At 54.7% G+C, this 27,506-nt stretch overlaps 11 protein-coding genes across 11 annotated transcripts; 7 read left to right on the forward strand and 4 right to left on the reverse strand.

The window, feature by feature from the left end:
• Window positions 1-2,222: 2,222 nt before the first annotated feature.
• PHYSODRAFT_441579 (hypothetical protein) lies at window positions 2,223-2,651 on the reverse strand (the record flags this gene model as incomplete). The annotated part of the gene is made up of 1 exon (XM_009517597.1): window positions 2,223-2,651. A coding segment is annotated over one exon (429 nt), but the record flags the coding sequence as incomplete, so codon positions are not given.
• Window positions 2,652-5,559: 2,908 nt separating this feature from the next.
• PHYSODRAFT_475141 (hypothetical protein) lies at window positions 5,560-6,294 on the forward strand (the record flags this gene model as incomplete). The annotated part of the gene is made up of 2 exons (XM_009517598.1): window positions 5,560-6,066; window positions 6,145-6,294. 2 exons carry the CDS (start codon window positions 5,560-5,562, stop codon window positions 6,292-6,294), a joined length of 657 nt encoding a protein of 218 aa, XP_009515893.1.
• Window positions 6,295-7,088: 794 nt separating this feature from the next.
• PHYSODRAFT_353564 (hypothetical protein) lies at window positions 7,089-8,033 on the forward strand. The gene has a single exon (XM_009517599.1). The coding sequence runs from the start codon at window positions 7,131-7,133 to the stop codon at window positions 7,929-7,931; it is 801 nt and encodes a 266-aa protein (XP_009515894.1). The 5' UTR covers window positions 7,089-7,130; the 3' UTR covers window positions 7,932-8,033.
• A 377-nt stretch (window positions 8,034-8,410) lies between these two features.
• PHYSODRAFT_248209 (hypothetical protein) lies at window positions 8,411-9,540 on the forward strand (the record flags this gene model as incomplete). Its single annotated transcript, XM_009517600.1, has 4 exons — window positions 8,411-8,540; window positions 8,604-8,800; window positions 8,846-8,940; window positions 9,018-9,540. The coding sequence occupies 4 exons, from the start codon at window positions 8,411-8,413 to the stop codon at window positions 9,538-9,540; spliced, it is 945 nt and encodes a 314-aa protein (XP_009515895.1).
• A 176-nt stretch (window positions 9,541-9,716) lies between these two features.
• PHYSODRAFT_537316 (hypothetical protein) lies at window positions 9,717-10,564 on the reverse strand (the record flags this gene model as incomplete). The annotated part of the gene is made up of 3 exons (XM_009517601.1): window positions 9,717-10,044; window positions 10,117-10,411; window positions 10,498-10,564. The coding sequence occupies 3 exons, from the start codon at window positions 10,562-10,564 to the stop codon at window positions 9,750-9,752; spliced, it is 657 nt and encodes a 218-aa protein (XP_009515896.1). The 3' UTR covers window positions 9,717-9,749.
• A 29-nt stretch (window positions 10,565-10,593) lies between these two features.
• On the forward strand, window positions 10,594-12,990 carry PHYSODRAFT_322268 (hypothetical protein; the record flags this gene model as incomplete). Its single annotated transcript, XM_009517602.1, has 8 exons — window positions 10,594-10,631; window positions 10,975-11,108; window positions 11,196-11,649; window positions 11,718-11,854; window positions 11,931-12,048; window positions 12,136-12,646; window positions 12,722-12,790; window positions 12,868-12,990. 8 exons carry the CDS (start codon window positions 10,594-10,596, stop codon window positions 12,988-12,990), a joined length of 1,584 nt encoding a protein of 527 aa, XP_009515897.1.
• A 233-nt stretch (window positions 12,991-13,223) lies between these two features.
• On the reverse strand, window positions 13,224-14,174 carry PHYSODRAFT_294124 (hypothetical protein; the record flags this gene model as incomplete). The annotated part of the gene is made up of 1 exon (XM_009517603.1): window positions 13,224-14,174. The coding sequence occupies one exon, from the start codon at window positions 14,172-14,174 to the stop codon at window positions 13,224-13,226; it is 951 nt and encodes a 316-aa protein (XP_009515898.1).
• Window positions 14,175-16,612: 2,438 nt separating this feature from the next.
• On the forward strand, window positions 16,613-19,326 carry PHYSODRAFT_552342 (hypothetical protein; the record flags this gene model as incomplete). Its single annotated transcript, XM_009517604.1, has 1 exon — window positions 16,613-19,326. One exon carries the CDS (start codon window positions 16,613-16,615, stop codon window positions 18,875-18,877), a length of 2,265 nt encoding a protein of 754 aa, XP_009515899.1. The 3' UTR covers window positions 18,878-19,326.
• A 223-nt stretch (window positions 19,327-19,549) lies between these two features.
• On the forward strand, window positions 19,550-19,887 carry PHYSODRAFT_469149 (hypothetical protein; the record flags this gene model as incomplete). Its single annotated transcript, XM_009517605.1, has 2 exons — window positions 19,550-19,674; window positions 19,785-19,887. Coding segments are annotated over 2 exons (228 nt in total), but the record flags the coding sequence as incomplete, so codon positions are not given.
• A 228-nt stretch (window positions 19,888-20,115) lies between these two features.
• Window positions 20,116-23,181, reverse strand: PHYSODRAFT_474812 (hypothetical protein; the record flags this gene model as incomplete). Its single annotated transcript, XM_009517606.1, has 2 exons — window positions 20,116-21,442; window positions 21,554-23,181. 2 exons carry the CDS (start codon window positions 23,179-23,181, stop codon window positions 20,116-20,118), a joined length of 2,955 nt encoding a protein of 984 aa, XP_009515901.1.
• A 1,931-nt stretch (window positions 23,182-25,112) lies between these two features.
• Window positions 25,113-26,036, forward strand: PHYSODRAFT_373584 (hypothetical protein; the record flags this gene model as incomplete). The annotated part of the gene is made up of 4 exons (XM_009517607.1): window positions 25,113-25,181; window positions 25,261-25,371; window positions 25,455-25,851; window positions 25,915-26,036. Coding segments are annotated over 4 exons (699 nt in total), but the record flags the coding sequence as incomplete, so codon positions are not given.
• Between the last annotated feature and the right edge of the window lie 1,470 nt (window positions 26,037-27,506).

Below are 27,506 nucleotides of genomic sequence, written 5' to 3' on the forward strand. Positions count from 1 at the left end.
TCGTTTGCCCCCGTTTCCGGATTGAAGAAGTTTTCATACATCATGCTTCGGAAAGAACTGTTGTGGGTATACGAAGCAGAACAAGTGTTAGTTTGTAGATCAACCTATTCGAGCGTGGGTGGTGGACGTACTGGTCGACGAGGAAATTTTTGCAGTAGCATTCGACGAGCGCCTTGTACGGTACAAGCCCTGAAACTTTGTTTTGTTCGTCCTGTATGACATCTGCCTTGAGGACGCTGCTAGGGCAACTCGTGGGTCGTCCGAACTGTCGATCCAGTTTGGATTTCTGCTCCTTTGCGACGAAAATCAGTATGAAGCTCACAAACAGCACAGCTAGTGTGATCAGCGCCACAATCTACCAGCAACACATTTCCCAGTAAGAGAGCTGTAAGTTAAAGCCCCTGGTTGTTGCAGCACGTACCATTTGTCGAAACACTCGCTCAAAGAATGGATGATGCAAATTCTCCCAAATGATGTCGGTCGGGTCAGGGGCTGGGCGGAACCGGAGTCGTTTGCCATGCAGCCGCTTGTAGTACGGCTGGAAGAGGCGATGCAACCAGCCGAGATCTGGGTACTCCTGCAGGCAGCGGTGAAATCCTTCCTCTTCTTCAAAAGTCACGAAAGCCGTCACCGCTTGGGATACATTACGTTGCTTTTGGCGCATGTGCCAGTGCTCCAGCTTGGCGTTGAACCGGTGCAGCTTCGCCTCCAATTTATGAATGGCGCGTAAGTGTCTTCGCTCACGTCTAGCGTAGACGTGCTCATCAAGTCGCCCATTCAAGAGCATCAACTTCTCATGACGCTGCTGGGCAATTTCCAGGCGGCGCACAATAACTCCACGACGACCGAGCAACCGAAGGTGGCGTGACGCACTCTTGCCAAACTGAACGTCCGCGACACGAATTCGATCCATTTCCACTGCGAAGGGAGGTGCATTACTCAGCACAGCTTCCAGATGTAGGCGAATCTGGAATAGTAGAGGTACGAATTAGTGAATCTATGAGCCGGCACGCGTTAACTTAGGGAGATAATGCGTACCTCTTGACGAAGCAAGTTAAGATCGTCATGATGCGGTAAGTTCACAAGCTGCACAGTGTAATCCAGAGCCTTGACCTGGTTTTGGGTGATATGGTCAACGGCCTCCTTTTCCTTACGTCGAAGCCAAATGACCACACCAAAGAACGCCAAGCTGCACGCGATATCACACCCGACAGCCAGTCCGAGAAACTCGCGTCGCTGCGGGACGAATCAATACAAACGTTAGCAAATCTACTATCTACCCGATGCAGAAAACGCGTTTGACTTACAGTCATCGAGTCCCACCCGATGATCTTGAGGCTCCAAGACGTGGACAAGTCAATTCGAGTCGTGAAGCACCGTCCGTATACAATGAACGCTCGAGATTTTGTGGCGTCGCACTGCGAGTAATCGCTATCGTCGTTCAACCTCACCTCGCAGACCTCCTTGGTGATATTACCGATACCGTCGATGGTAACAATTGTTGGCGCTTCAGAGCAGTTGGTGCCGTAGTCAGCATTAGGCTCCCACGCGTACGTTATCGCCTCGCTGACATTGAGCGTGCAGCTCTTCTTGCCTAGACATAATCCCTCGACTATCTGTTGGGCCATTTTGGAGCCACAGCCTTCAGTCTCTCGGATTCGCATATCGTCAAACGATGGGGTCTTCGTGGTCTCATTTAGTGAAAAGGAGCAGCAGGGACGGAGTGAGACCGGGTGAGCTCCAAGAAAGCACCCCGCTCCGTCCGCCTGGCAAACCGATCCATCAGCATCTCCTCGACACTGTCCTGAACTCTCAGAGACCTTGTTACGCTCGGGACACGTGCAGCTTCCCTGTGCGTCATACGTTGAGTACACCGCCTTGACGAAGCCGATCTCCCCGGCGGAGCAGGTGAGCGAGAGCTCGGTGTTTTCGAGGGCCTGGTCGCACACACTGCTAGCCTCGTTGAGGTGGCCAATGCTGGTTATGCCTAGGACGGAGGGAAGATTCTGACGCGCGAGGGCAGTGAGATCTGCGAGGGAGGCGCCCCCGCCAACGATGTAGACTGTCAACGCGGGTGCGCTGATCACCACGAGAAGCAAGAAGAGCCACGTGATAACCTTGAGATACTTGAAGTAGAGCGCGATCCCAAGTCCATACTGACTAAGCACAACCGAGTCCGTGGGCAAGTGGTGGAAGGAGTGCGCTCCGAAATCCGTCGAGAACAGCGGATACCGCTCAGGCATGGCAAACCCCAGCGCATCCACACGAGTGGTTGAGTAGCACATTGGGTGCGTCATTCCACGGTCTCGCAGGACTTTGGCGTACGAGAGATACTTGAGCTCCTTCGTGCCACAATCCGGCGGGTAACCCCCGAGCTGCGCATCCAGTCGTGGCGACATCATGACCATCTTCTTCTTGCCATCTTTCAGTCCGCCTTCTTCCATTGCCGTGACATCGCCGTCGTTGGCCAACCTCAGCGTTGGAAACAGTTGGGGGTCGTCCACGACAGGCTCAGCGGAACTCACCTCGCTGGTCTTGGTGGAGATGGCCTCGCTGTGGCGGCGCTCCCGCTGCGGCGGAGTGGCAGGAAGCTGAGCGTTGTGATACGTCATGGAGGCTCGCCGCCTGTTCCTGGTGCGTTTGTTCACCATGCCATCCGGTGTGTCAACTCTCGTAGGCAACGCAGGAAGACTATCGCTCGCTGGGTGGGCTGGGGCTGTCAATGCAATGACACTGCTGAGGATCGCTGCACAGCCGGAGGTTTCACTACCGGCCGTTGCATGAATTGAAAACCATTAGCGCGGGGATAATAATACATGACCTGGAAAAAGACTGCTAACGGATGCAGCGTTGGACTTGTCAAAGAGTATATACCTCGGTTTTGTATGCGGTAAGTTGAAGTGTCTTCAAGATCTTTTGATCCGTGAGTCACGGCCCGTGGCTGCGAAGTGGTGAGGCGTAGACCTCGCCTGACCTTGCCAAACCAGCTTCTTCTCCAGCGATCTCGATTACAGCCTGGTGGCAGATCCTCTCTCGTTTCAGTCTTGAAGCAACGAGTTCTCGATATTCCAGGTTGCGTAGGAAGCAGAACCCACTGCTTCGCAAGACGTTTGAAGGAGATGCAGGGTGCACCCAGTGATACCGTGAGCTAACGCGGCGCGATCCACCAAGCAAATGTGCTCTTGGGCTGGCGTAAGCTGCTGAACAAGCCGTGCTATATTGCGTGTCCACTAGGATACAGGTAGTTTCAGGTCCAGTTCTCCGCCAACTCGGACTTGTCCGCTTTTGTTGCTCACATCCTGTCTAGCGTTGGCGAGTCAATTACTGATTAGACGGAGTTGAGAGAGATGATAGGTCGATTGAAAAATGAACTGATGCTCATATCGTTGGTCGCAGCTTGCAACGGCGGAACTGAGTTGGTAGTTTGTGCCAAAGGCCTGCGACCTCGTTTCTGACGATCTCAATGCTGAAACTTCAGACTGCGACTAGCCGTTGAATGCTGGTCACCAAAGTTGAGTTGAGGAGGACTTCAAAAAGCACACTAACGATGAGTATCAGTCGTAGAGCCACACAAGCGTAATGACTAACCGGTCTGTCCAGTATCCAGTATTGCTAATGGGTCATCAGGTCGGTATTCTTCGGTGCCCGAGCGTCTCGTCACGATATTTTGCCACGCTGAGATTTCAACGCTTTCACCCCCCGACGAGGCCTTGCCGAGCCGTTGTGATGCTCAAGCACGGTGACCCGATCGAGCATCCCCATTCTTACAACAAAGTAGAGGACAAACTGCAGTCTGCAAAGGATACATGGAACTCTTCAAACGGAGTAACTAGCATGCTGCAAAAAGTGCTTTGACTCTGACGTCACGACGCGAGACCGTGGCCAAACGATTCGATGGCGCTGCGCCGGCTTCCTCTTGCAACTACGACTCTGTGCTTTCGCGTGCCTCATAACTATTGCGAGTGCGACACCCTTGTTAGACTAGTGCAGCATCCAGAGCGCGCGCTAAGTCAACGCGTTGGTGCTGAACGGATCGCAAAACGAGCTGAGTTTAAAGCGCTGATCTGGTCATCAAGAGGCCGGCGTGAGTAGCTGCTGCGTTGTCGGTTGCGTCCAGGGATGTAGGCTATCCGAAGTAAAGCGATCACCAAGCTGACAGTAGTCAGCCACTTCAACTTTCTAATGTAGCGCACGCATACCGCGAGTGTGAGTCAGCTTGAATATTTCTGCAGCTATAGTGCCTGCAGGGCGATGACCGGGAGAGAGGAAAGGCAGAGCGCAGCACCCCAATTGCGTCAGTTTAGGCATTGAGCAACTACATGGTGCTAAAGGCAGCGGCACATAGAGCACGGGCATGCCACCACACGTCACCCCGTGGCAACCCACTGATTTGCGTCCCAGATATCTTCCAGCCGCTCCGGGCTTATCCGCGTTGTCAGTCAGGGGCGCCGAGAGATACTTTTGGTGCTGTCCTGCTCCTGCCGGACGTCCAGCGTTCGGCGCTCTCTCGCCGCATGTTCAGCCGACTACATCAGATGGGCCCTTACTCCTTCAGAAAGCGTCGTTACAACCACTTGCAACCAAAACAAAATACGTGGAAACTGAAATTTCGGGAACCGAGCAATACTTTTCTTGGAATAGGTTTTCAGCGTTTTCTTTTGTTAAAAAAACGTGTAAAGAACTTATTGTGGTACGATATTCGCGACAATAAAATACTACGAGCCCAAAGTCATAGCGGTTTTGTAGATTCGGATTCGTAGTTCTTGAAATGTATTCGAAGCACCTGGGACCTGGCGACCTGGGAGTAGATAGTCTTAACCGCAACAAATTCAAATTCAAAAATGAAGCAAGGCCTTTGGTGGTGGGCAAGCTCGCTGCCCCACCCAAACTGCAACGGGGAGGCCGCGGCCACCGTTCACCAAATCCCGTTGGCACCAATTGCTTCAGTCGCGGAGTGGTAGCGAAACTGGTTTGGATCGTGAATCAGGATGAACCGACGCAACGGTTGGCGTTGACTGATTTCCTGGCAAAGTATCTCATGGGTCCAACCAAAAGACCACCGTGGTGGTGGTGGTGACGACGGAGATTGCAGCAGCATCGTATATCCCAGGCGCATGACGATCTCGCAGCGATCGCTAGTGCTCGCTGCATGGAAAGCTTCTGCGTTATCTCCCATCGGTCCGGAGCTCGCCGCAAGCCGGCGAAGGCCGCATACGCGGGGGCTGCATACTCCGGCCATAAATCAGCAGCGGCGGCTCCTCTCCTGCCTGGCCCCACCAAAAAGCGACATGGCTCACTAAGTCGACACCTCAAAAGTAAACGTCGAGAATTAACCTTGCTGTTTGTATGACGACATTCCACGAAGTCGACGCAATTCGTTAAGTCGACAACTAAGATTGCTTGCACCTGAGAGCCGCGGCACAACCAACTGCCCTCACTCTTGAATTTGTCACCTCTCGACCAAGCAAAGTCCCATCCGCCTGCCTTCGACCGCAGCAACAGCGATCGATATCCACCCACTTCAACCCCACCCATAAACACCACAACACGAAGATGCCCATGCAGACCACCGACGACGAGTTCAGCTCGCTAAAGTGCCGCTACGCCAGCAAGCGCTGCTGGAACCTGCGCGCCATCAAGCGCAACGGCGAGCGCCACAACCTGTGCGAGATGCACCGCCAGAAGGCCAACAGCAACCAGCGGCGGCTGGACAAGAAGCGCAAGGCCGGCCAGGCCGCGCTCGGTCTGCCCAACCACCCGCTGCACGCGGGCACCAACGGCTACCCGGACTTTGAGCGCCGCATGCGCATGCGCGCCTCGATCGCCATGAAGCTGGAGCACGAGCTGGGCGCCGTGCCGCTCACGACGCAGTACATCCGACCGCCCCGCGTCGCTGCCAGCCCGTCACTTGTGGAGTTGCAGCGGGCAGCAGGGCTCGTGGCCATGGGCAACGGAGCCCCCACCTACTGTACCCAAGCGGACTCATGGCACAGCGAGTCGAGCCGGCTGCCCTCTACCGCGTGGGTGAACGCGTCGTACCCGCGTAGCCCTCGTGCTATGCTTCGCGTGGCCGCGCTGGCCAAGATGGAGCCGTCGATGGAGCCGCGCGGGTGGATGCACCACGCCCCGCTGACGCCGCCGAAGGCGGAAGCGGCCCCTACCATGCTGCTGCCGCCCATTGCCACTGCGGTGGCGCGCTCGGGCGAGGGGCTCGTGAGCTCCGCGACGCTGCAGAGCTCGTGGCAGCCGGACGTCCGACGAGCACCCACGCTCGTCACCCGCGCCAACATTTAGACAGTCGCGTCCAAGAACCCCGTTGCTGTGAGTGGCGGCGCCATCGCGGCGCTGCAATGAAGTAAAGAAGCCCTAGGATACTTAAAGCTAAGAAGTTCATAAAGCTATTGATTTGAATAATTTCTCCGCGCGGAAGAGATCGCTCGTTGCACCAAGTTACCCATACCACTTCAACTTGTTGGGAATCTGCTCAAAACTGTCCAGAGATCTTGATTGTTTGTGCTCGTCAACGAGAGCACCGGCGCTGCAGTAAGCCGCGGATTGTGCGCGACAATCGGGCTTGCGCTTGGATTTCCGCCGGCCCGTCCGGCAGGCATCAACACACAGGCAGCAAGCATTGCATGCAATACATGTACCGCTCTGTGCATTGTAAGAACTGACTGATCACCGGACGGCGCGCCGCGCTGCGAAGTGTCTTCCCTCGCGAATCCAGTCATCGGAACAGAGACAGCGGCCGGAGCTCCGCCGTCAGTCAGCGGCGCTCCGGGCCGCGAAGAGAGGTGGCTCCGAGGTCGGCGCTCGATTTTCTGAGCCATACTAAGTACACCAGAAGCGAAATCCAACAGGAATCCCTTTCAAAATCCAAGTCTCACACAAGTCGCACTTGGGTCCAGTATGGGTTGACTTGACCCAGTCTTTGCGAACCATCTGCTCTGACCTACTTCACCCATGTAGCTATCGTATCCGATTTGGAGCAGTTGGCTCACGGCCGCAGTATCTTCGGGCAACCAGAACGGCCGCGGACGTGCGTGGCTGCAGTCCGGCACTCGACGCCATTCCCGCTTTTGCCTCGCACCGGCCCCTTCACTCCGCTCTGTTGTAAACTTCATTTTGCTATGATGGCCACTCGCCCCGGCGCAGCCTCCGCCTCCCCGCAGGCGACGCCCCCGGCCTCCCCCAAGGCGCCCGCCGAGCAGCAGCCCGTGCATGACACCGAGGTCATGTGCCGCTACCCGAGCAAGAAGTGCTGGAACGCGCGCGCGCTCAAGCGCAACGGCGAGCGCCACAACCTGTGCGACTTCCACCGCCAGAAGGCCAACAAGAACCAGCGCCGCCTCGAGCTCAAGCGCAAGGCGCGCGCGCAGGCCAGCGCGGATGCCGAGTCCGGCGGCAAGCGCCTCCGCGCGCACAAGAAGCCGCGCCAGCGCGCCCGTCGCGCCCCGCTCAGCGCCCACCTGGCCATGAAGGAGGAGGCGCGCGCCAAGCAGCAGGCGGAGGCCGCGGCTGCAGCTGCCGCCGCTGCTGCGTCTGCGGCGTTTTCCGGACTCGGCAGCTGGCAGGACCTGGTGCTGCTGGACGGCGTCTACGACCGTGAAGGATTCCCACAGGTGAAGCAGGAGGTGCTGATGACTACGGAGCTCCAGCGTCTGCCCGACGAGGAGGTGCTGGACCGCATCCTGCAGGACGGACAGGCAGACGTCGGCGCGCTCTGCAAGAGCTTGGACACGACCGCGGGTCTCGAAGCGCTCGCCGCGCTGCCCGAGGGCAAGACCTCCCCCGTGGACGTCGGTGAGAGCTGGGACAACCTGGACTTCAGTGACTACTGGGTGTCGTCGATGCCAGCCGATCAGCCGGCCGCGAGCTTCGACGCTGCGGCCTTCGTGGTGGATGAAGACGTGTTCGTCGCGGACGTGTGAGCACCAGATGATGCACGCCCAACGTTCTCCTATTTATTTTGCTGTACAGGTTAGTGAGGAAGTCATAGACGCCTGCCGAAATACATGCGTTTGCCTCTGTCTAGATCTGCTTGGAAGCCACCTTCCACCACAGATTCACGCAGCCATTTTGCTTTGGATCTCACGACCGAAATGTACTTGACCGATGGCCATGGATACGCCGGTTTCAACTGGACTGGAGACGCCATCGACTGGCCACGAGTGCCTCAAAGCGAAATGTCCCGAGCGATTTTGGCTTGCATAGGAATGCCAATCTATGATTGCATGAAGTTGATGCACGGCGGCATCAAAAATGTCCTCATGATGGCGCTAGGCAGCATAAGACAACGAGCCCCTAAAAATATAGCTTCGGCACGCATGAACCAGCTTGATGCCTTCTCAACTCTTCTTGTCTTGCTAAACCGCTGTATGTAGCACCAGCCTCACGCTGATCAAGGGAAATGCCGCAAATTCGAGGCACAGCGGGCTCGACGATCAGCACGCCCGGCTTGATCATCGGCTGCGTGCTGCTAGCGCTGCTCATTCTAGGCTTTCTCCAGCAGCAAGTGCAAAAGCGCAAGCGACGAACAAGTACGCAACCAGCAAAACAGCATACTGTCCCATAGTAATCACACCTCATTGATGCGCCGATAGAGTACCATCCGCCCCTGCAGCTTCAACAGACCAGCGTAGGAGTCCTCGAGCAGATCGGAAAGCGCAAAGAGGATCTTCGACGATACATCGGCAAGCTCAGAGAGCAGCTCGCCGCGCGAGAGGAGCAATTGCGCTACCACGACGAGCTCGAGGAAATCGTGACCTCCAGGGTCGAAACCAGCCGACGCGATGAGGAGGTGAGTCTCTCTAATCGCCACCTTGTCATCTACTCGGTAACTTAGGCAGCTCTGCAGGAATGGTCTCGACTCATGAAAGCTGGCAAGAAGCTGCACGGCGACAACTGGGACGCCTCCGACGGCGACGAGCCATCCCTCAGGTAAGCACGCAAAGCTAGCGAGCTGCTTGTCGCGAGTTGAAGTATGGGAGATATTCAATCGTGCGCTTGGCACACAGGGATCTGATGGAGCTTCACAAGGAGGAGCTGCTGGAGTACAAGCGTTCGCTTCACAACCAGCCCGGATCTAGTAGACAAAACGGTGTGCGCCAGCCTTCCACGTCCCGAGAGCGGAAAACAGCTCGACGCCCATCAAAGTTCAATCTTCCACTGCTCAAGCTCCAGCCTGTGGCTCCACTTCCAAGTGCCTCGCACGGCATCGGCGCAACGGTGAAACCAGATGCACCCAAGTTCATTCCCACTCAGTGGCAATCAACACGCGCCAAGGCAGGATCTCGCCTGTCCGCTGCAATCCCTACCCAGCTCGATGCACAAGCCGAAGATTATGACGAGCCCTCACCTACACAAAAGATGGTCGTGCCCCCTCTGGACTTGAGCAGGCTTGGCTTAGGCCCAACGATCGGTGCACCTATACAAGACGAACCAAACGAACCCGCACCAAAGCAGCAGAAGAGAAAGAGCTTCGAAGCCACGTTCCAACGGCAGACGCAGCTTGCAGCTATGCTTCGGAAGAAGAAGTAGATGCCGCAATGCAGTGTCAAACAGATAAGGAAGAGACTAACGAGCCGTCGGGAATCGAGGGTCGATGTACACTGCGTGTCCTGAATGCGGTTAAATACACGTGCGATTCTTTCTCTTCAGTCGCTTCCTGATCGACAAAGGCACGGCACTGTAAGGCAAGCAAGTCAAGGCAAGCTGGGAAAACTCAAAAAGCATTCATCGTCGGTCGATCACGCATCGGTTTTCGTCTTCTTGCTAGGTGGTCGCCGTGACTTCTTCGAGGACTTGGGCGTGGCGATCGGCTCGCGGCTGCCCTCCGGCACCTTCTCCATCACGAACTTCTCCAGGTCGCGAAACGTCTTGTTGTCGATGTTGTCGACGACGATATCCACCTCATCCGGCGAGCTCTTGTCCAGCGCCTTGGGGCACTGCTCTTCCAGCAGCTCCACGATCGAGCCTAAGTCCTTGGGTGCGACCTTGTAGATGTTCTGGCTGAAGTAAATCTTCTCCTCCAGACTCGGAGCCCTACAGCATCAAAAACTAACCAGTTAGAATCACCGGCCTTCAGCACCATCAATGCCATAAAATAAACCGCACGGGATGCTCTTGTCCGCCTTGGGCACGGGACCAACGTCCAGCTTCATGGCCTTGACCCGGTCCTCGAACTTCTTGGCGAGCTCGTCAGCCAGCAGGTACAGGTCGGAGCCATCCTGGTTGTAGAGCTTGCAGTTGTCCCACACCAGGCGCATGTCGCGCGCAAACTCCGCCGGCTTCTTGTACTCGTTCTTGCCCAGCTTGCTGCGGATGGTGCCCAGGTCCATGGGCTCCTTGACGACCTGCAGGTAGTCGTACAGCCCCCACTCCTCCCAGTTGACACGCTCACGGAACGGCTCTAAGGTCACGCACAGAGCGTCAGTGTGTTGCTATCAATGCACCACAGTTGAAACTTAATAAATATTTAAGAAGAACGTCACTCACCGCAGCTCTCGAGCTTGAAGAAATGCTCCACGACGTCGGTACACTTCTTCTTGCTTTCGGGATCCATGGTGGCTTTGAATGGGGAGTTTAGTGCCGATGGAGGGCGAGAAGCTGCGAGCAAATGACATCGTCAGGTGCGTGAGATGAAGATATCTATGGTGCAAGTGTCTGCTGGAGCGTAGGGGCGCCGGGGGCCCGCTAGCACCAGCGTGAAGCGACGACAGATGCGCCGAGTTGACGCCGCCCTCACCTTTCGATGGAGTTTTAGTATGGGGGCACTCCTAGCGACTTTGACAGGTATGAAAATAGTTGTGTGGGACACATCGTTAACATTTTTAGATGGCTACACACCTTCATCATCTTGGTTCTCGCCGAGCGTTGAAGCCATGTGCGTGGTGCATGCATGTCCTGCACTGGCAAAGCTTTACTCTATTGACACAAAGTGCTGCTTGTTTCTTTATCGTGAACTGTCACCAGGCTGTCGAAGAGAGCGAGTTGGCTGGAGCAGCCGAGCGCCGAGCTGCCGGAGGTGCGGGTCAACCTCCGACGCATTCTGCTGCTGTCCGAGGTGGCGAGGTGCAAGGCCGACTACGAGTTCCTCGACAAGTACAGTGCGTTGCAAGATCTTAGCAATACTGTCAGTTGATTCTTCTGTACCATAGCTATTATACTGACGATCTCCTTGTGTGTCATGCCAGTCCACCGGGTCAAGTATTTCCGCGAGATGCCATCGAGGGATCGATTGCGGTTCTTGAAGGCAGCCAAGGGCATCGAACTCGAAGACGGAGACGCTCTGTTCCGCATAGGCGACCGCGCTGATGCGTTCTACTGCATCATGTACGGCACCATGAGCGTGGTCATGGACTTCTCGCGGATGGCAGCCCCCACGCTGAACGAGTTCGAGGAGATCATGAATCGTGCACGCGTGCACTCGAGCTTCCTGAATCCGGGAGGAAAGCTTGATATGTCGCATGACGCGACGTACGTCGTGCGCACAATGAAGCCGCTGGAAGTGTTCGGCGATGTCGGGTTGCTCCTTGAAGAGCAGCAGCGGACAGCGTCGGTGGTGGCCACGGAAACCACTTTGCTTATGCAGATTGACCGCGACACTTTCATGGCACTAAGAGCGTGCAACCTGTCGCGAGAACTCCGGTACGTGCTAGTTGTGTACTTGAGCAAGTTTCAGGGGCTAATTGACTGCTGTCAATCACTGCTGGTAGTGAGAAAATGGCCTTCTTGGCGAGGGTAGCGTGCCTGGATCATTGGGAAGACGAAGCCATCTTGAAGCTGTGCGATCGGATGGAGAAGATTCAGCACACTTACAACGATGTGGTCGTCATTGAGGGCGAGCCTGCAAGTACGTGAAGTTGACGACATACGTTTGGGGTTCTTTGAGCTGACAAATGGTTTTGCTTGCCGCTGCGTATCGAAAGACAACTTCTATTTCGTCATGCGCGGTGAATGCCGGCTAGTCAAGCGCTACTCGGGACTCGAGCAGAAGCAACGGGAGCGCAAGACGCCCTGCTTCGTTGAAATATCCACCATCTGCAGGTGAGCGAGCACTTTCGAAATGCAATATCGCAACAGCAGCTTTGCTAACCTACAGACGTTCGCTCGCTCGCTACGTGCTCCGTAAAGCCAGCACTACTTTGGTTTCTACGAAGCGATCCTAGGCGTGACCAACGCAGTGTTTTCCGTATTGGTTTCTTCACCAACTGCCGTTCTGTACCGTGTTGACCGCGTCGATTTCTGCCAGATTTTACTCAAAGACGCCTCTACCGAGCAGATTTTGCGCCAGGAAGTCATTGGACTTTCAGCTCGAGCCGATACCACCGCCGTCAAGCGTGACTTGCAGCGTGAAACAAAGTGGAACCAGTACAAGCACGAGCTGGTGGACTCGGTGCTCACTCGACACGAAGAAGAGCATATCCCCATAATGGGGCCACGGCCCGACCTTGGTGGACATCGATCAGTGCGCGAACCGAATTTTAGCTTGCCAAAGATGCCGCTGTCGCCGAAATCTGCTAGAAGCGCTCAAACCGAGCGAGGGGTTCCAGGCGTGTCCTCTGGCCAGCTCCGGAGAGCTCAAAAGCCTTTAATGGAGAAGCCCAAGGCATCTCCTCGTCGAAATGATGGCAGTTGGCTCAGCGTAAGTGCTTTATGGGTTGGCCTCATTTGTTCCTGAGCACCTCATTACTGGTATCTGGTATCCTATACGTTGCAGTGGGCCCGCCACCGCGCTGGAAGCAACGATATCACAAGTCTGAATCTCACTGACAACAAGAGTGAGCAGGTACCACTGAACCCAGTCGCAAGCTTTCGCTTAACGGCAACGTTGAGAACTAACGCGAAACGTGTGATGCGTTGCAGGCGCTTGTTAGCAACGTGCAGTGGGGCAAGGCCTCGCAGATCATGGGTGGGCTACGCAACGACGAGGACAAAGTCTCCACGGTCATCGTCGAGCTGTTCAAGACCAAGAGGATAGATCACTAAGTAATTTGTCGGATCAATGCGAACGTTTACTTGTTCTTATCGTCGTTGCTCCATCTTCTATGATCGATGCAGCGTGGGGCGACAGCGCCAGCGAGCTGTCCTAATGCTACAGACGAAACGAATTCGCATTGAGTCGTGCTAATAAGTTATGGCCATGGCTGGCTGGCTGGCTGGGGGACTTGAGCAATAAGGGGTGGACTGCCACTCGTCCTCCCGTCGTTCCACATCGTCAATTAGATGTGGAGGTTCTCCGTGTCCTCGGTGATCGTATACAGCTCTTCCAGGCACATGGCTGATCCTCTCATGGGGATCGGCGACTCGTAGGAGCTCGGAGCCTTGTTGCTGGGACTGCTGATCGGCGAGGACGTCGACGGAGGGGTGTCGAGGATAGGGACGTCGTCACCGCTGGTATTCGTGCTGTTGCTGACCGACTTCCAGTCCGGCAGCTCGTCGTCTGCTAGCGCGTTGATGTCAAGGAACGCCCGGATCTCCTGAAGCACGCGGCACTGCGAGTTGACGCAGCAGCGCACCTGGCGCTTTGGAGCCGTGCGGTACACTGCCAGCACCATCTCGACGAAGTACTGGAGCTGCGCCTGTCGTTCCCTCGCGATCTTGACGTCGTCGTCACGGTGCAGCTTGAACATCATCTTGCGCCGCGGGAACTTGAGCGCCGCGAGCTGCTGCGCGAGCTGTTGGCAGGCTCCGTTGCGGCAGTCGCCATTGCGTCTCTTGTCCGCCGAGGCAGACGCGGCCTTGCCGTCCAGCAATAGCTGGTGGCGCAGGTCGCGGAACTGCGAGTAGCGCTTCTGCAGGACGAAGTTGCCTCTGCTTGTGGTCACGTTCACCCGGAACTCGCAGTGGTCGTCCACGCGGGTGACGCCCAGGAAGCGGACGCTCGTGTCGATGACCTCGTGCCCCGGGATGTTGGCGAAGCTCGAGAAGCGCGAGTTGCCGAGATCCGAGGGCATTCGTAGCACCGCCCCGGGCATGGAGCTGCGGAGGAGCTTCTTCTGCTGCGACCGGCCCATCAGGGGCTGCGACCGGCCCAGAGTGTCGTCGAAGGACAAGTGTCGGGAGTTGCCGAAAGATTCGGCCACGTGACGCGCGACGAGCTGCCGGGTGTCCTCGGCAGGGTCCACGGCCAGGTCCTCGACCGTGAGCGCTGGCATCTTTCTTGCTGGCATGGGGATGGTCTAGGGTGGACCGGGCACCAGCACACGCTTCGGCGGTACTGTACAGCAGATTCGGTTGTCGACTGGAGTCGAAGAGCGCAGATTCGCGAGTGATGAAAGTGCGCAATGCTGATGTGCCCCGGGATAAGCAGGAGCGGGACAGAGAGCGTTGGGCACTTGACTGATCAGGACTGGGTCATACGGCGGCTCTGTCCGGTCGTCTCGGTGACACCAAGTTGCCGACAACTTGCTCAACTCGCTCATTACACACAACCGCAGCACAGAAACGCCAGCAAGGTGCCTCAACTCGAAATGATATTCTTAAACCAGTAGGTTGGGGAATTTAAAGCTGAAATGTATCCCACAACAATTCCAACTTACTAATATAGGTTATATATTTCACGGGCGCAAAATGATGTTGCCGTAAATACATACACTCGAGCGATGGCTTGCAGGACCCACTGCTGAGATCACGGCGACGGGAACTCGGCTGTTTCCCCACCCAGGTCGCAGGTGTAAATGGCGAGCGGCGGCTGGTCATCGCAGCCGACTGGGATCCCAGGCGCCTAGCCGGAAACCCGCGCATCTCCGAATAGATTTCGAGCCTTTTGCTACACGTAGCGGAATCTGCGGAAATAGATGGCCACTTGGGTCTCTGGCGAGCCATCATCACCAGTAGCTGTACGTCCACGCCAGCTGGATGATCGAGGACGGCTGCCGCCTACCCGAGGAGCCATTGTGCTCAATTGGCCACTGGCCATCAGGCACTGACCCGAATCTGCTGGCGGGCGCTTTCCAGTGGCAAGCACTGACAATCCCCATCTCTGTGCATTGTGTAGTATCTGAGGTGTGAGTTGCAGCCGTTTGCTATTCGTGAACTACCACCAGCGATGGGGTTCACTGGCCAGCACCGCCGGCAGGAATAGCTTTCGGTCCGGAGAAAGACACATTAGTGCTGTTTGGGCTGCTTGGCAAGCGACAACGGCACATAGCGCTCAAACCTGTAGCTGCCACGACGCGCCCAACGTCACCGAGTTCTGACCGACGGAAAGCAGACCGTTTCTTTCAGCGGTAGTGCACTGCGTTTTGCAACTGTGCACCATGACAATCGCGAGCCTACAATTTGTCCGCCCCCTATACTTTATTAAAGTTAGGTGGTCGCGCCAGTGCAAAGACCGAGAGCTCAGAGCAAGCAAGGCCAAAGTCCGCGGACCTGCAACAAAATCCACCGCGACCTCGTAGTTTTGTGCGATAGTGCATGCAGCATTGCTTGTCTACATGCAACTGCATGTACAGTGCGTACATGTGCATGTATTAATACCATAGAAGACCTACATGTATGAAAGCCAAGGAACCGCGGTCATAACCTCGCGACGTTCTGAACGTCGTTCATCGCAGAGGTACATGTACCAGTGACGGCGGCAAAGTTGATGCCCAGACCACCTTTTGTACCATGCGACTTGCTTGTGACAGTCATCTTACAATACTGTACGACTAGCCAAATCATGGAATGTCCAGCATTGAGGGGATCAAAGCGAGATATATGATACAGTACCAGCATTCTCTCTCCACTCGGTGGAGATATTATACATCACCTTCGCTCGAGTTTCCACGGCATGTTTCAGCTGTAGTTGCCAACTGACTGATATCTCACGCAGACAGACTTCGTCTACAGCAAACGCCTCGAAGTCCGCCTAACCACCTCAAACATTCAATTTACTTGAACAGTGCCACGAGCTGACGTGCAGGGCTTCCGATAATGCATGGTATTTTTCAGCCTCCCATACATTATGGCATGTGCCACGAAATCGAGCGCCATAACTTGTGGGCATTAACTTAAGGGGAATTGCTATTTGGTACAGTAGTGGATTTGGGTAATCCTGTACCAAACCCGGACTTAGACCCAATGTCTCCATTGCTAATCCGTACTAGAGCTACTGTAGAGCCCCTAGTAATGCGGGTGCGTCTGAGTTCGTGCGCTGAGTCGGAGGATCTGCACCTCGTAAAACCAGCGCCCTTGCGCTACGCATCATGAACGAAGATACGAGCTCAATCAAATCGATACCGGTTCCCCGGGGCAACGCCAACTATTTCACACATGGACTACCATATCAATTGTGACAGTCATCCTCTCAGAAGCAATTGCCAATAATGCGGAATCTTAATGACACGCCGGATTATTGTTAATTTACGAAAATTAATTCTAGAGATCAGTACGCACAATTTTTTGGATAAATCCATACTGGAAACCAGTTTCGAAAATCACAAACCGCCACCAAATGACGAGCGAGGAACAAGATCCTGCTGCTTCGCTAATGGAGTACCGCTGGGGATTTCTCGCCGCGTGGTGGGAGGTGCTGAGGCCTTGCATCCGCTTCAGCGAGGAAGATTGGGACTTCACCCCTGACCAGTACGTGTGGCAACTCCCTGAAATCGTTCTCAAAGTCACGATGCCAAGACGCCAAAGCTCCGGCCAAGATGAAGCGGCTTTTCGGAAACAGTTCCAAGAGGTGCGAGAGGCGCTGGCGCTGCTTGCGGCAGTGGCGCATGCCGACTACGCCGCTTACGAGCACATACTTACTGAACATTGCGGGGTCAAACGAGGGAAGTATGGAGAAGAACACCATGAAAAGAATATTGCGGTGAAGTTCGTGCTGGATCTGGAGGAAGACGGCCACGAAATCCACTACGATGGTGCTGATGCTATTGAGTACGACCTTGTCCACTTCTGTGGGACTCATCAACGTCTACACCCCAGTGAGGAATATTTGACGGCGTTGAAGCAGATAGCTGCTCTTAACGAAAACTTGGAATTGGCAAAAGCTGGAGTGGACATTAAAATCCCAGTGAAGCTGGATTTCTGTGCGAAAGCCACTGGTCCTATACCTGTGGAGGAACGGAGACGGGATTATGCAAAAGCACTTCGAGATGTTGCTATGGCAGAGAAAGAGATTGCTACGCAGTGGGAAGCGCACGGTTGCAGTACAGGAGAAACGGATCTGGGCGCCGAAGAGCTTCGATGCACTTTTGTAGTGGAACCCATGTCAGCAGAAGCTGATTTGATGCTGTTAAATCGAGAAGCTGCAGAGGTGCTGGAGTACGTGATTACGGGTAATGTGTGGTTCTCTTGTTTGGGCCTGTATATGGATGTCCAACGCGAGAATTTTTCAAGTGAGCTCGAAGCTAGAAAAACCCTTGGACAGCTGCTCAGGCGTCTATTTGACAGCACTCAGCGACGTCAAGCTGACGCTCATATCGACTACTACTTCGAGATTACAGATACAACTACATGCAATCGAGAATTGATCCCAGCGCCTGGTGGTTCTTCCCAAATAGCAGTCCTTAAGTTGGCGATCGAACAGAGGATGTCAGCGAAGGACTTCGAAGCAATGTGTTCAGCGATGGTGCTTGCCCAGACGACAAAAAAGCTATCAGTCGATTTTGTCATGGACACGTTGGATAGGGCCACACGCGAACGAAGGTGGCAGTGGTTGGCCTATGGTCTGTTTTCCAGGAGGTTTCGAGTCTGCTCCTCAATCGAGACTCTAATTCTTTCGGGAATAGAGCAATGGGGTACCATGGAAATACGGGCATTCACTTCAATCTTGACGTCAAAGCACCCAGAAGAAACGCTTTTCGGTACCCCTCGCGGTCGACTTGATGAGAGAGACGCGACGTTAAGACGTAATGCACCGATGAGATGGGAATTCGACAGAGAAGGTCAACCTATCTTGGACTCGCCCCACATTACGATGGAGTGTGAAATACCATTCGTACGAACCTTTAGCGACGATGGAGAGAGTGAATGGGTGGATGTCCTTGTTCCTGGCTTTGGTCGTTGTCAAGCCCAACGCGCAAACCTGGATTTTCAGTGCGTCCCGGCACCGAATACAAGTTCAAGTGGGATTACATCGCTCACAATTGCTTTCGACTCAGAAATGGCAGACTTGGAGGGTATGATTCCCTTCATCGCATCGATTGGAGCCTCGTTGGAAAAGTTAGTACTTGATGGTCCTCAAAGCGTCGAACCACGGTTTATCGACGAGAACGCGATTATTCGAAGCTGCCCTAGTTTGCGGGAGTTAACATTTGCTCGACAATTGACTGAGGTACAGCTTGACTTCAGCGAATATCGCGCGACCAACACGCCGATCCCCGAGCTCGCGTTTACGTGGGACGACGTCTTGGAGTTTTCAAAACAACTACGTGATCCCGAAACTCCACTTACAAAATGCGTGCGTTGTCTGCGGTTTTCTCTGCTCCCTGTAAACGATCCCCCCAACGAAAACGCGCCAAGCTTTGAACTCGGCATGGATGCAGTGTTGAAAATGCTGGAGGTGAATGAAAGGCTGGAATACCTGGAGGTGGAGGTGAAGGTCGAATCACTCTTCCACAAACTCGTAAAAGACTTGAAATCCTTTCACCTAAAACCGATTCATCGACAGCGCAAGCCGCTAACAAGGAAGTGTATGCTTGCTTTCCTTAGTGTACTCGCATCAAGAACGTCGTCAGCGGAGACATTCAAGAAGAAAAAGGTAGATGCGCCCGAAGTTTTCTTTGCGGAGATTGATCATCATGTGGTGGCGAAGATTTTTTCTTTTGCGGCATTTCCTGTTCTTCGAGAAGTTTTCTTACGGTACAGCGAACAACAAGCTCCGCACGTCTGGCCTTGGTGGATGCTTCAAGGACATGACGGACAGGCGGATCAGTTTTAGAGGCTGCGCTCCGTGAACTATGGCGGCTCTACTCTCCTTTCAAGTGAAGTGGTAAGGACCACGCGAGCCAAATGTTCGTGTACGCCGTTGGAGATGGCAGGGATTTGGGGGGATCTCGTCGAATGCGGATTCGAATCTCCAGCAGCAGTAAATGTAGCAGCGGCAAGCAGCTATGCAATGTGTTGCTGGTTGTCGCGCTTTAAGCCGTGACGAGGTACGAAGGAGTGTTTTTTTTTCATTAGCTCTTGAAGGCTTCGTGTGTGCAGCGTCAAGACTAACCGGGCGAGTGCAAACTCAGTATACTGTGCGTATACTTACAAATTCGTGTGCTTTTGCTGCAGTTGTCAACTGGGTGAAATAGTCAAGTTTGATTCCACCAGCCCGCATATAAGTGTCTAAATCAGTCTGTCCAAATTTACGTTTAAGCTTGAACGTAAATAAAAGTTTACTGTTTGAATCCCAACATTGCTACCACGAAACCGAGCCCAATAGAAACGTTTCTACTTATCACGACACATTTCAATCACTTTTCTACAGTCCCCGACGACAATAATGACCAGCTCCACTCACCCGTTCGAATGGTACGGCCGCCTTCGCCGCTGCTAGCACTCACCCCACGTAGCAGCTAACCCCGCGTTGTTCGTTTGCTTCATTTCTCTGCCACGCAGCGAAATTAGTTTGACGTTCCCTGAGGAGGTGGACGCGCAGTACGTGCTGCAGACGCTCGAGGTCGACGACGAGCTCCAGCCTGACAAAATCCACCGCACGCTGACCGTGAAGGGCGCAGAGCTTCACGTGTACGTGCTTGTGTCTACTAATCGGAGTGAGGTGCTGTTGAATGGGTTGCATGGGGGCTAGCGCTCATGAGTTCTGGCGTGGTGTGGTGACTGGTCGTGGTGTGTTGCAGCCACTTCGAGGCCACGGAAATCAGACTGCTTCGCGCCGCCGTGTCTTCATTCTACGACATGGGCGTGCTGGCCGCCAGGACGCTCCTCGAGTTCAAGGAGTGAGCGGCTTCGAGAAAAAAAGCAGAATACAGAGTCTTTGAATTGGTCCTTCGCTTTAATGTTTGGACAATCCTTGAAGTGGAGACCTAAGCTGGGTGTCAGCTCACCACACAGGCGTCAAATTGGATAGATGATAAAGACCGACTGAAATGAATGACTTTGTTCATTGGTACCAGCTCTATTATACATATAGAGAACTGTAAAGCTGGTGGCTCCCTATCACCCGGAAGCTTACAGCGTCAGGGTGTTGTGGTCGTTGTAGCGGACCTTCTCACCGTCGACGCCCATGCTGTCGTCGGACTGGGCGCTTAGGAACGACTGGTTCGAGGACTGGTTGGACGAGCCTGTTCCTCGTCGGCGGCTCGGGTAGTACCTGCCGTCGTCGCTCCCGTTGTCGGTGATCTGGCTTCGGGCATTGAAATCCACTCGAGATGACGCGAAGTTGGCCGTCGAGTGGTAGCCGTACGAGTCCACCGAGTCGCGAGCCGAGAAGGCGGACGTGGTCACGCCGAGAGGGCCGAGCTCGTAGCTCTGACTCTCCGAGTCGTTCGTGTCGCTGCTGTCCACGCTGACCACCGTCTTCGATCGCGCCTTGAACCAGCCGCTGCTGTCACCGTCGAAGCTGTTCTCCGAATCGTTGGAGAACATCGACATCTTGCCTTGAGGACTGCTGCCGTAGCCACCGGCGCGAGTCGGCTGCTGGTTGCCCATTGCAGCCGAGAACGTGTTGTCAGGCTTGATGGAGGCCTGGGTCATGCCCATTTGACTGCTCGCAGAGGAGACCATGGAGTCCGAGAAGTTGACGTACGACTGCTCCATTATGGCGCACGAGCTGGCACTCGATGCTCCAGGGGCAAAGCTGTTGCTCATCATCGACGCTCCAGGAGCAAACTGCTGACGCGCAGTTGACGACGGAGGTGCAGCCACGATATCATCGTCCATGTCGTCGATGTCGATATCCTTGTGTCTCCTTCGCGAGGACGAGTTGCTGATACCGGAGTCAGTACCCGAGAAACTACCTGCGTAAGCGTCAAGTGGCACCGTCGACGGACGGGAGCCGAGTCCAGATCCCGACAATGCAGCTCCTCCTCTAGACGATTGACCTCTCGATGACGGTGGGCCTCTGGATGCCGTCAAGTCTCCTGAAGAGTTTTGGCCTCGTGACGACAGGTGCTGGCCTCGTGACGACAGGTGCTGGCCTCGTGACGACAAATGCTGTACTCTCGATGACTGACCTCTCCCCGACCTTGGCGACGTGGAGTGCGCTGCCTGCTCGGCTGTATCGTTGGTACCAAGGTAGGCTGCCAGCACGTCATACGTTGGAATTGGTGCAGCCGGTTCAGGAGCAGGAGCTGGCGCCGTGTTGTTGACTTGGAAAGCGTCGGTACTCCGCATAGAGCCTCCAAACGAGTACATCTGGTTGCGCGAAACTGGGACCCGGGTGTTTCCTCTCGAGTGGGAGGAAGCTGGAGTAGGTTCTGGTGTTGGCTCCAGCATCGGCATGTGATCGGAGTAGCCGCTACGCGAGCTCTGCGTGGTACTGTAGCCGGACATCGTGCTAGCCTGCGACTGGTATTGCTGCGACTGGTACTGTTGCTGAGACTGGTATTGCTGCTGCGGGTATCCTTGCGCTTGGTTGAATTGCTGCTCTTGTTGCTGTTTTTGATACCAGTCCACGCCATTCCCTGCTGGTGTCGATTCCACCTGCTCGTAATTGCGGCCATTGCTGTTGCCAAACTCCAGGTTGATGTCGGTGGCGTCCAGACCGGTGTTATCCTTGCCGTTCTTCTTGTGACGGCAGGAAACGACCAGCTTGTGGATGATCGTGTAGGCTTGACGCACGAACAGCAGGAAAAAGATGAACATGTTCACGCCGATGATGCCGTAGGCAACGTTGTCACGCACGGACTGCGGGAAGTAGTCATCCCTTGCCACGATGAGCATGAGGCAAATGAGCACGACCTTCAAGAACACCGACGCAATGCCGATGTAGTACAGGAACCGCAGCAAGTTGGGCTGGCGGATCAGCAGCAAGATCAGGTACAGCATCGTAATAGCCAGGATGCAAAGCAGCTGAGTGGTAGCGTCCCGAACAATGCCGACGACTGCACCAGTCATAATTGCCAGCAGAATGCGTGGCACGAAGAAGAAGCGGTTGTCGAAGTTGTACTCATCGTAGTACGCGCTGTACTTGCTGCTGAAGGCTCGTTGGTCGTGTTCATAGGTGCCAACGTCCTTGAGCTCGTCCGTGTTGTTGCCGACAACAATAATTCCCAGTCCAACCGCCAAGAGCACAACCGCTGCGAGGGCCACGATGCCCAACGCGAAGCGCGAGCTAGAGCCGTTCGCCGAGGCATTGGACGAGCCCTGAGAGATAAAGAAGCTCCCCGCCATTGCAAACATGTACTGCGCCAACAGCAGAGCGAGCACGCTGGCCCAGATGACCTTCCTGTACCATTTGCGAGCCACGTCCCCGAACGATTCCTTCTTTGACATAGACCCCACGACCGCGACGACGACCAAGTACAGCGCGTGCAACACCGCAACCACCACGACGAAAGTCACGAGCGTGTAGAAGAACAAATCGTCAGAGTCCACGCCGATCAGAGCCGCGTAGCGCGCGGGTCCGGACTCGCCCGCCGCAGCGTAAACGCCCGTAGCACTGGAGCTCGAGTCCGCGAGTCGTCGCGTGCCGTCGTCGCTACCGTCACTGCCACTGCCGCTCGAGGCGTCGCTGCTGCTCTTGATCAGGTTGAAATTGGTCCAGGACAGCTCCTTGGAGAACTGCAGCAGGAAGGTCGGGGCCCCCTCGATACGCAGCTGGCTGATCATGCCGGCGAACTGCGCCTGGTCCACGATGTGCGTCATCTCGTAGAAGCCGCCGGAGAAGCTGAGCGCCGCGGCGGCGCTGGGCATGGCCGAGGCCCAGAGCATGGAGCCTGCGCCGATGACGGCCGCGCCCGCCAGCGACGTGGCAATGACGCCCGACGCCGTGCTGCCCGCCTGCGAGTCGAGGAAGTGGCGCGTGCCCGTGGTGTTCATGGGCCACTGCGTGTTGCTGCCGAAGACGCAGCCGCTGCAGCTGTTGGCCTCGACGTAGCTGGCGTTCAGGTCGCCGATGTCCACGTCGGACGCGAGGTTGAGCGCCTGGCGGATCTGGTCCTCGCCCCACGGGATGGCGTACGTGTAGAAGAGCAGGGCGAGCGCGGCCAGGATGCCCAGCGGCAGCAGCAGCGCGCAGAGCTGCGAGAGCGCCATGCAGCCGCAGCACTTGGCGGCGCAGCACAGTAGCCCCATCGCTGCCTGCAGAGGAATGTACGGAAACTGTGTAGTGGCGGTGGACCAGGCTGAAGTGGAACTGGCTTGGGCTTTGACACGCTTGGCTGCGAGCGGATACAGAGGGAGCGGCGCCCGAGATGGGACCAAGTGCGCAAAGATGCAGGAGTTCAGCTCCCCGACCAATCACAGCGCGCGAAAACTATTCAGACCCCATTTCGGTGCCGATCCAATGTGTGTATGAGACGGGCTTTTGACGCGCTCTTGTGGCAAAGTCGCTGCCACATTTGGGAAGCGGGCGGCGGCTCAAGGCTCGGCAGATGCCATGGGACTCGAGGTGAATTCGCTCAAAGTTTGGCGGTTGGGCTCGGTGGACGGCTAGTGTTGTTGGTGTGGCCGTGTGCTGAGAATCTGCTCCGATGGCGAAGGGTAAGCGTTGCAGCCCGGCGCATGCAATTCTGCCGCGCTACTACATGTACGAGGTCGCTGCATGTAATGAGCGTTGGTTGCAGCCGCTATAGAGCAGCAGCTTACAGGAGGTATTTGCCGACTTATACAGGCAGGCCGTCTCTGCGGAGGCTCCGCAGCTCTGCGGGCTGGGCAGTGTTGGACTCGGCGGAACTCGAATCGCGCTATCAATTTCTCGTCGAATCGACGACTTCAACGTCAACCGCATGGCTTACAGACGCCTCGCCGATGCAGCGCCCATAACGTTGGCTATGTATGAAGAATGCCATACGGCCGAACAGAAAATGCCAAAGCGCATACAGATGATCCCGAGAATATGGCTGTCACAGTCTTACTCAGATGACACGGCGAATCGCTTGACGGGATCCATTGCAATATACGCCCGCAATCAACAACATAGCTGCGCTTCTGTGGCCAAGGGCTCCGGTGGCAAGGCTCCATGCAATAAACTTTGCTACATACAGTAACTTAGAAATTTAAGTCTGATACATGTAAGTGCATCGTACCACGTATTCAAGTGTGCATGTAGCATGGTACACTGGAAATGCACGCAGAGAGATACGATCGGATGAAATCCAGCACGTTGGTTTTTTCGATTGTCATCGAGTCCTCCTACAGTACACTTGTGTGAAATGTCTTGAAAAGCACAGTGCATGTACCTAGTGTGGAGCTGCAATCTTTTCATCGAGGCCACTTGCATGATCGTTTAAACAGCGATGGCACATGCAGACTTTTTATCAGTCGGTCATTTTTTGTCGTCTCGCGGATAATCAGACTCTGCTCTCAGATACAACGCGGCGCGTTGTCGAGAGTCTGATAAGGACAAGATAGCACCACGTGGGCGTGTCTTACGAAGCTTGCACTGTGCTGCACAGTGCAAGCTTACAATAGTGGTGTGCAACTTGTTGAGAGCAAAAACTACGACGACATCCCTAAAACTAAAGATTGCTGTTTGGCACAAAGCTGCTCTAACCTATGTGTACGCACGCGCTCTAGTACTACCATACAAACTGCAGTGCTACCTGACCCAAGAAGCATTCTTAGTGAGTGACCGTTCCAGGACCGGCGAGCCGCTTAGCTGTCTTGTTGATCACTGCTTGTCTTTTTTGTTGCCCTGCTCTTCGTTGTCGTTCTTTCGGTGTATGGTGCTGTCGTGAGCGCTATTACTGTAGTAAATGTACTGCAGCGCAAGGGGTCGGAGAATGCACTGACGTTTCTGTCCTCGTGAATATCGCCGCAGGGCACGCGAACGTAGACTGCTGGGAGTCGAGCAAGCACCGTCTCCCTATCCTGAGTGCTTAAGTATTGCTATTGTCACCAGTGTTCTTGCCGTTCGAATTCTTCTTGCGCTCGCCGTCTGTATGCTTGAGCCGCTCTCTTATACTGACCTTGTTTGCCTCTGGACTTGCACCCCTTCAACTGTAGCCATCTACTTCATCGTGTGGTTCACACAATATTGACATTTCAGGTGAAACAAAATGGCGGCGAGGGCCCGAGACCGCGACAGCGCGGGGCGGCTCCTGCGCGTGATAGCGGACTGTGATCTCTACCATGTACGAGCCATCTGATACACCGTTCCATTCTCTTTCCATCCGTGTAATTTTTACGCTTTATTCCGTTGTGGCTGCGTAGATGGAGGCTGCAATCGCCAGTCTCAAGCATGTCAAGACCGGAATCAGATCTGAGTCCTTGCTCAAACCCAGTGGCGGGGACGACGTTGACGTGCTGGAACGCACCGCCGAGGTGTCATTTAGTGCTAAAGAGCATAATGAAATGGCGTTGGCGATGGCTTTGTGACTAACACGCTGACAAAATGACTGTACCAGGGTCGAGTGCTGTCCTTGTCGGATCATAAGCGGATTGCGCGACTCCAAGCGGCTTTGAGTGCTGTGGCGAACGCTTACAGCGGTGAAAATGGAGTGGAAGAACCGACAGAAAGCGATTCGAATCGAAACTTGGTGCGCACTGTGGCAGGGGCTGCAATTATGCAAGTCACGCGAGATTGCTCAGCTTCTCGGACGAATTGCTGCATTTTGGGCTCGCGAGCAGAAAAACTGCTCTTTCTGCTGGACTGGATGATGAATCGTGAGCATGGTTATGTTGCCTTGGCGCGGTTAGATCGTGGCTACGTACAGCAATTACTGTTGGAGTGGATTCAACCTTCAGCTGAGAAGCAGAATCAGCTTGCTGCGTGTCTTGCCCTGTTTGAGCTGCTGCAACGACGTCGGCAGAGATTAACAAATTCCGCATCTGGACGTGAATGTTCATTCTTGTTGGGTGACCAAGTCGAGTTGTATTTGGAGGCGTTGCGGTCCACTGTGGAGAGGGGAACTTTGCCGGTTGCTGATTCGCTTCGTGTGAAACATTCAAAACTCGCGCTGATTGCTTTTGAAACACTTGTGCTACTGTGTGGAGACGTTGCAGCATACTACTCAAGCACAACTGATGCAGCAAAGATCACTCTCGCTGGTGGACAATTGATGAAGTACATGGTGGAGAGCGCGCAGTTTGCTGTAGTTGAGTTACGCCAGTGGCATCTGCACTCAACACGCCGTCAGTTCCTCGGATACGCACTGCTAAACCTGCAATCGTATACGGAAATCTGCAAAACTCTTGAGGCCAACGTAACTGGTTTAACTTCAGATGCGGTAGCGGGGCTCGATGTACTGTGTTGGCACTGGTGTGCCACCGCCTCGCTGCTTTGCACGCGCAGTGACGTATCTTCGTTGATTAAGAAAAACCAGCCACACGAAGTGCTCGCTCGACTCTTACGGAGGTGGACTGCGGATGCTTTGATCAATAAGCTAGACTCTGGTCGCCGAAGAATGGCTACCAACCCTGAACTGGTATACTCTCAGCTTCGCTATGTGTGTCTGTTGATGGATGCAGCTGGTGGGATCAAAGCATGCTCCAAGGCTTTCGAGGGATTTCCGGTGGACATGAAGGCGAGCTTCGTTTTCTTCTTTGTTTATGGATTGTCTGTGGCGAACAAAAGTGGCGATGAGGCTGCACTTCAGCTTACACTGAACGTCCTACGAGCTGTTCTTTTACCCAGTGACCCACTCCACTTGCTAAGTTCGCGAGACGAAGAGCAAGAGCTTCTTTCGCAACTGCTTCGCGAGGTCGGCAGTGATTCTATTGCGCGTACAGTATCTCACCATGACTCGCAGGCTCAAACGGAGCTGGAACTGTTTGTCGTCGACTTCATCATTTCTCGAAAACTCGTTATTACCGATCTTGTGATGTGGATGCAGGATTCTCACTCGAAAACGATTCAGGTGGGCTCATTAGTTTAGTGCGGAGTCTTGTTGGTGTGCTAACGATCAGTATCTGTCGTCTAGAGTGCTCTTTCCCTCACGAGGACATTCCTGTACCAACTCGATCGTGCAGCTTTTCAAGAACCGCTTTACCGACACTGGCGGTGAGAACAGTTGCTACCAAGATGGCTCTTTTGTAATTTGAGAGACAGCAAAAACTTAACGAAAGTGCGCTGTTGTAAATCTGCGTGTGCAGGCAGGTGCTTTCTCCAGTCGTCTTAGCCCTCCTCAACCACACCAGCCATCGCGTCCACCGGCTGGTAAGACCAGCGATATCGTCTGGCTCCACTGCCGTCTCTCCAACAACTAATGCGTTATTTTCTGCCCCCCCCACAGGTCATTTCCTGCTTGCCTTCTCTCGATCCCATCTCCTGCATTGCTGGGCTGTGCACAGCAGGGGTTCTACAAGCTGAGAACAACACTGTCACGTCGGCTCTCGGATACCTTCTCAACACATCGACGCAGCATTCTCTTGAAATCATGGTGGCATGGTTCATTGATGCGAGTCAATATGGGAGTTCTCAACTTCAGTTGATCTCTAAAAAGTCTCCAGTATCTCCC

The sequence above is a fragment of the Phytophthora sojae genome, assembly GCF_000149755.1.
Source record: "Phytophthora sojae unplaced genomic scaffold PHYSOscaffold_1, whole genome shotgun sequence".
In the NCBI taxonomy this organism is placed as follows: Eukaryota; Oomycota; class Peronosporomycetes; order Peronosporales; family Peronosporaceae; genus Phytophthora; species Phytophthora sojae.

What these genes read in the sequence shown, in the direction of transcription:
- PHYSODRAFT_353564 (XM_009517599.1), top strand. Translation starts at nt 7,131, where the DNA reads ATGATGGCCACTCGCCCCGGCGCAGCCTCCGCCTCCCCGCAGGCGACG.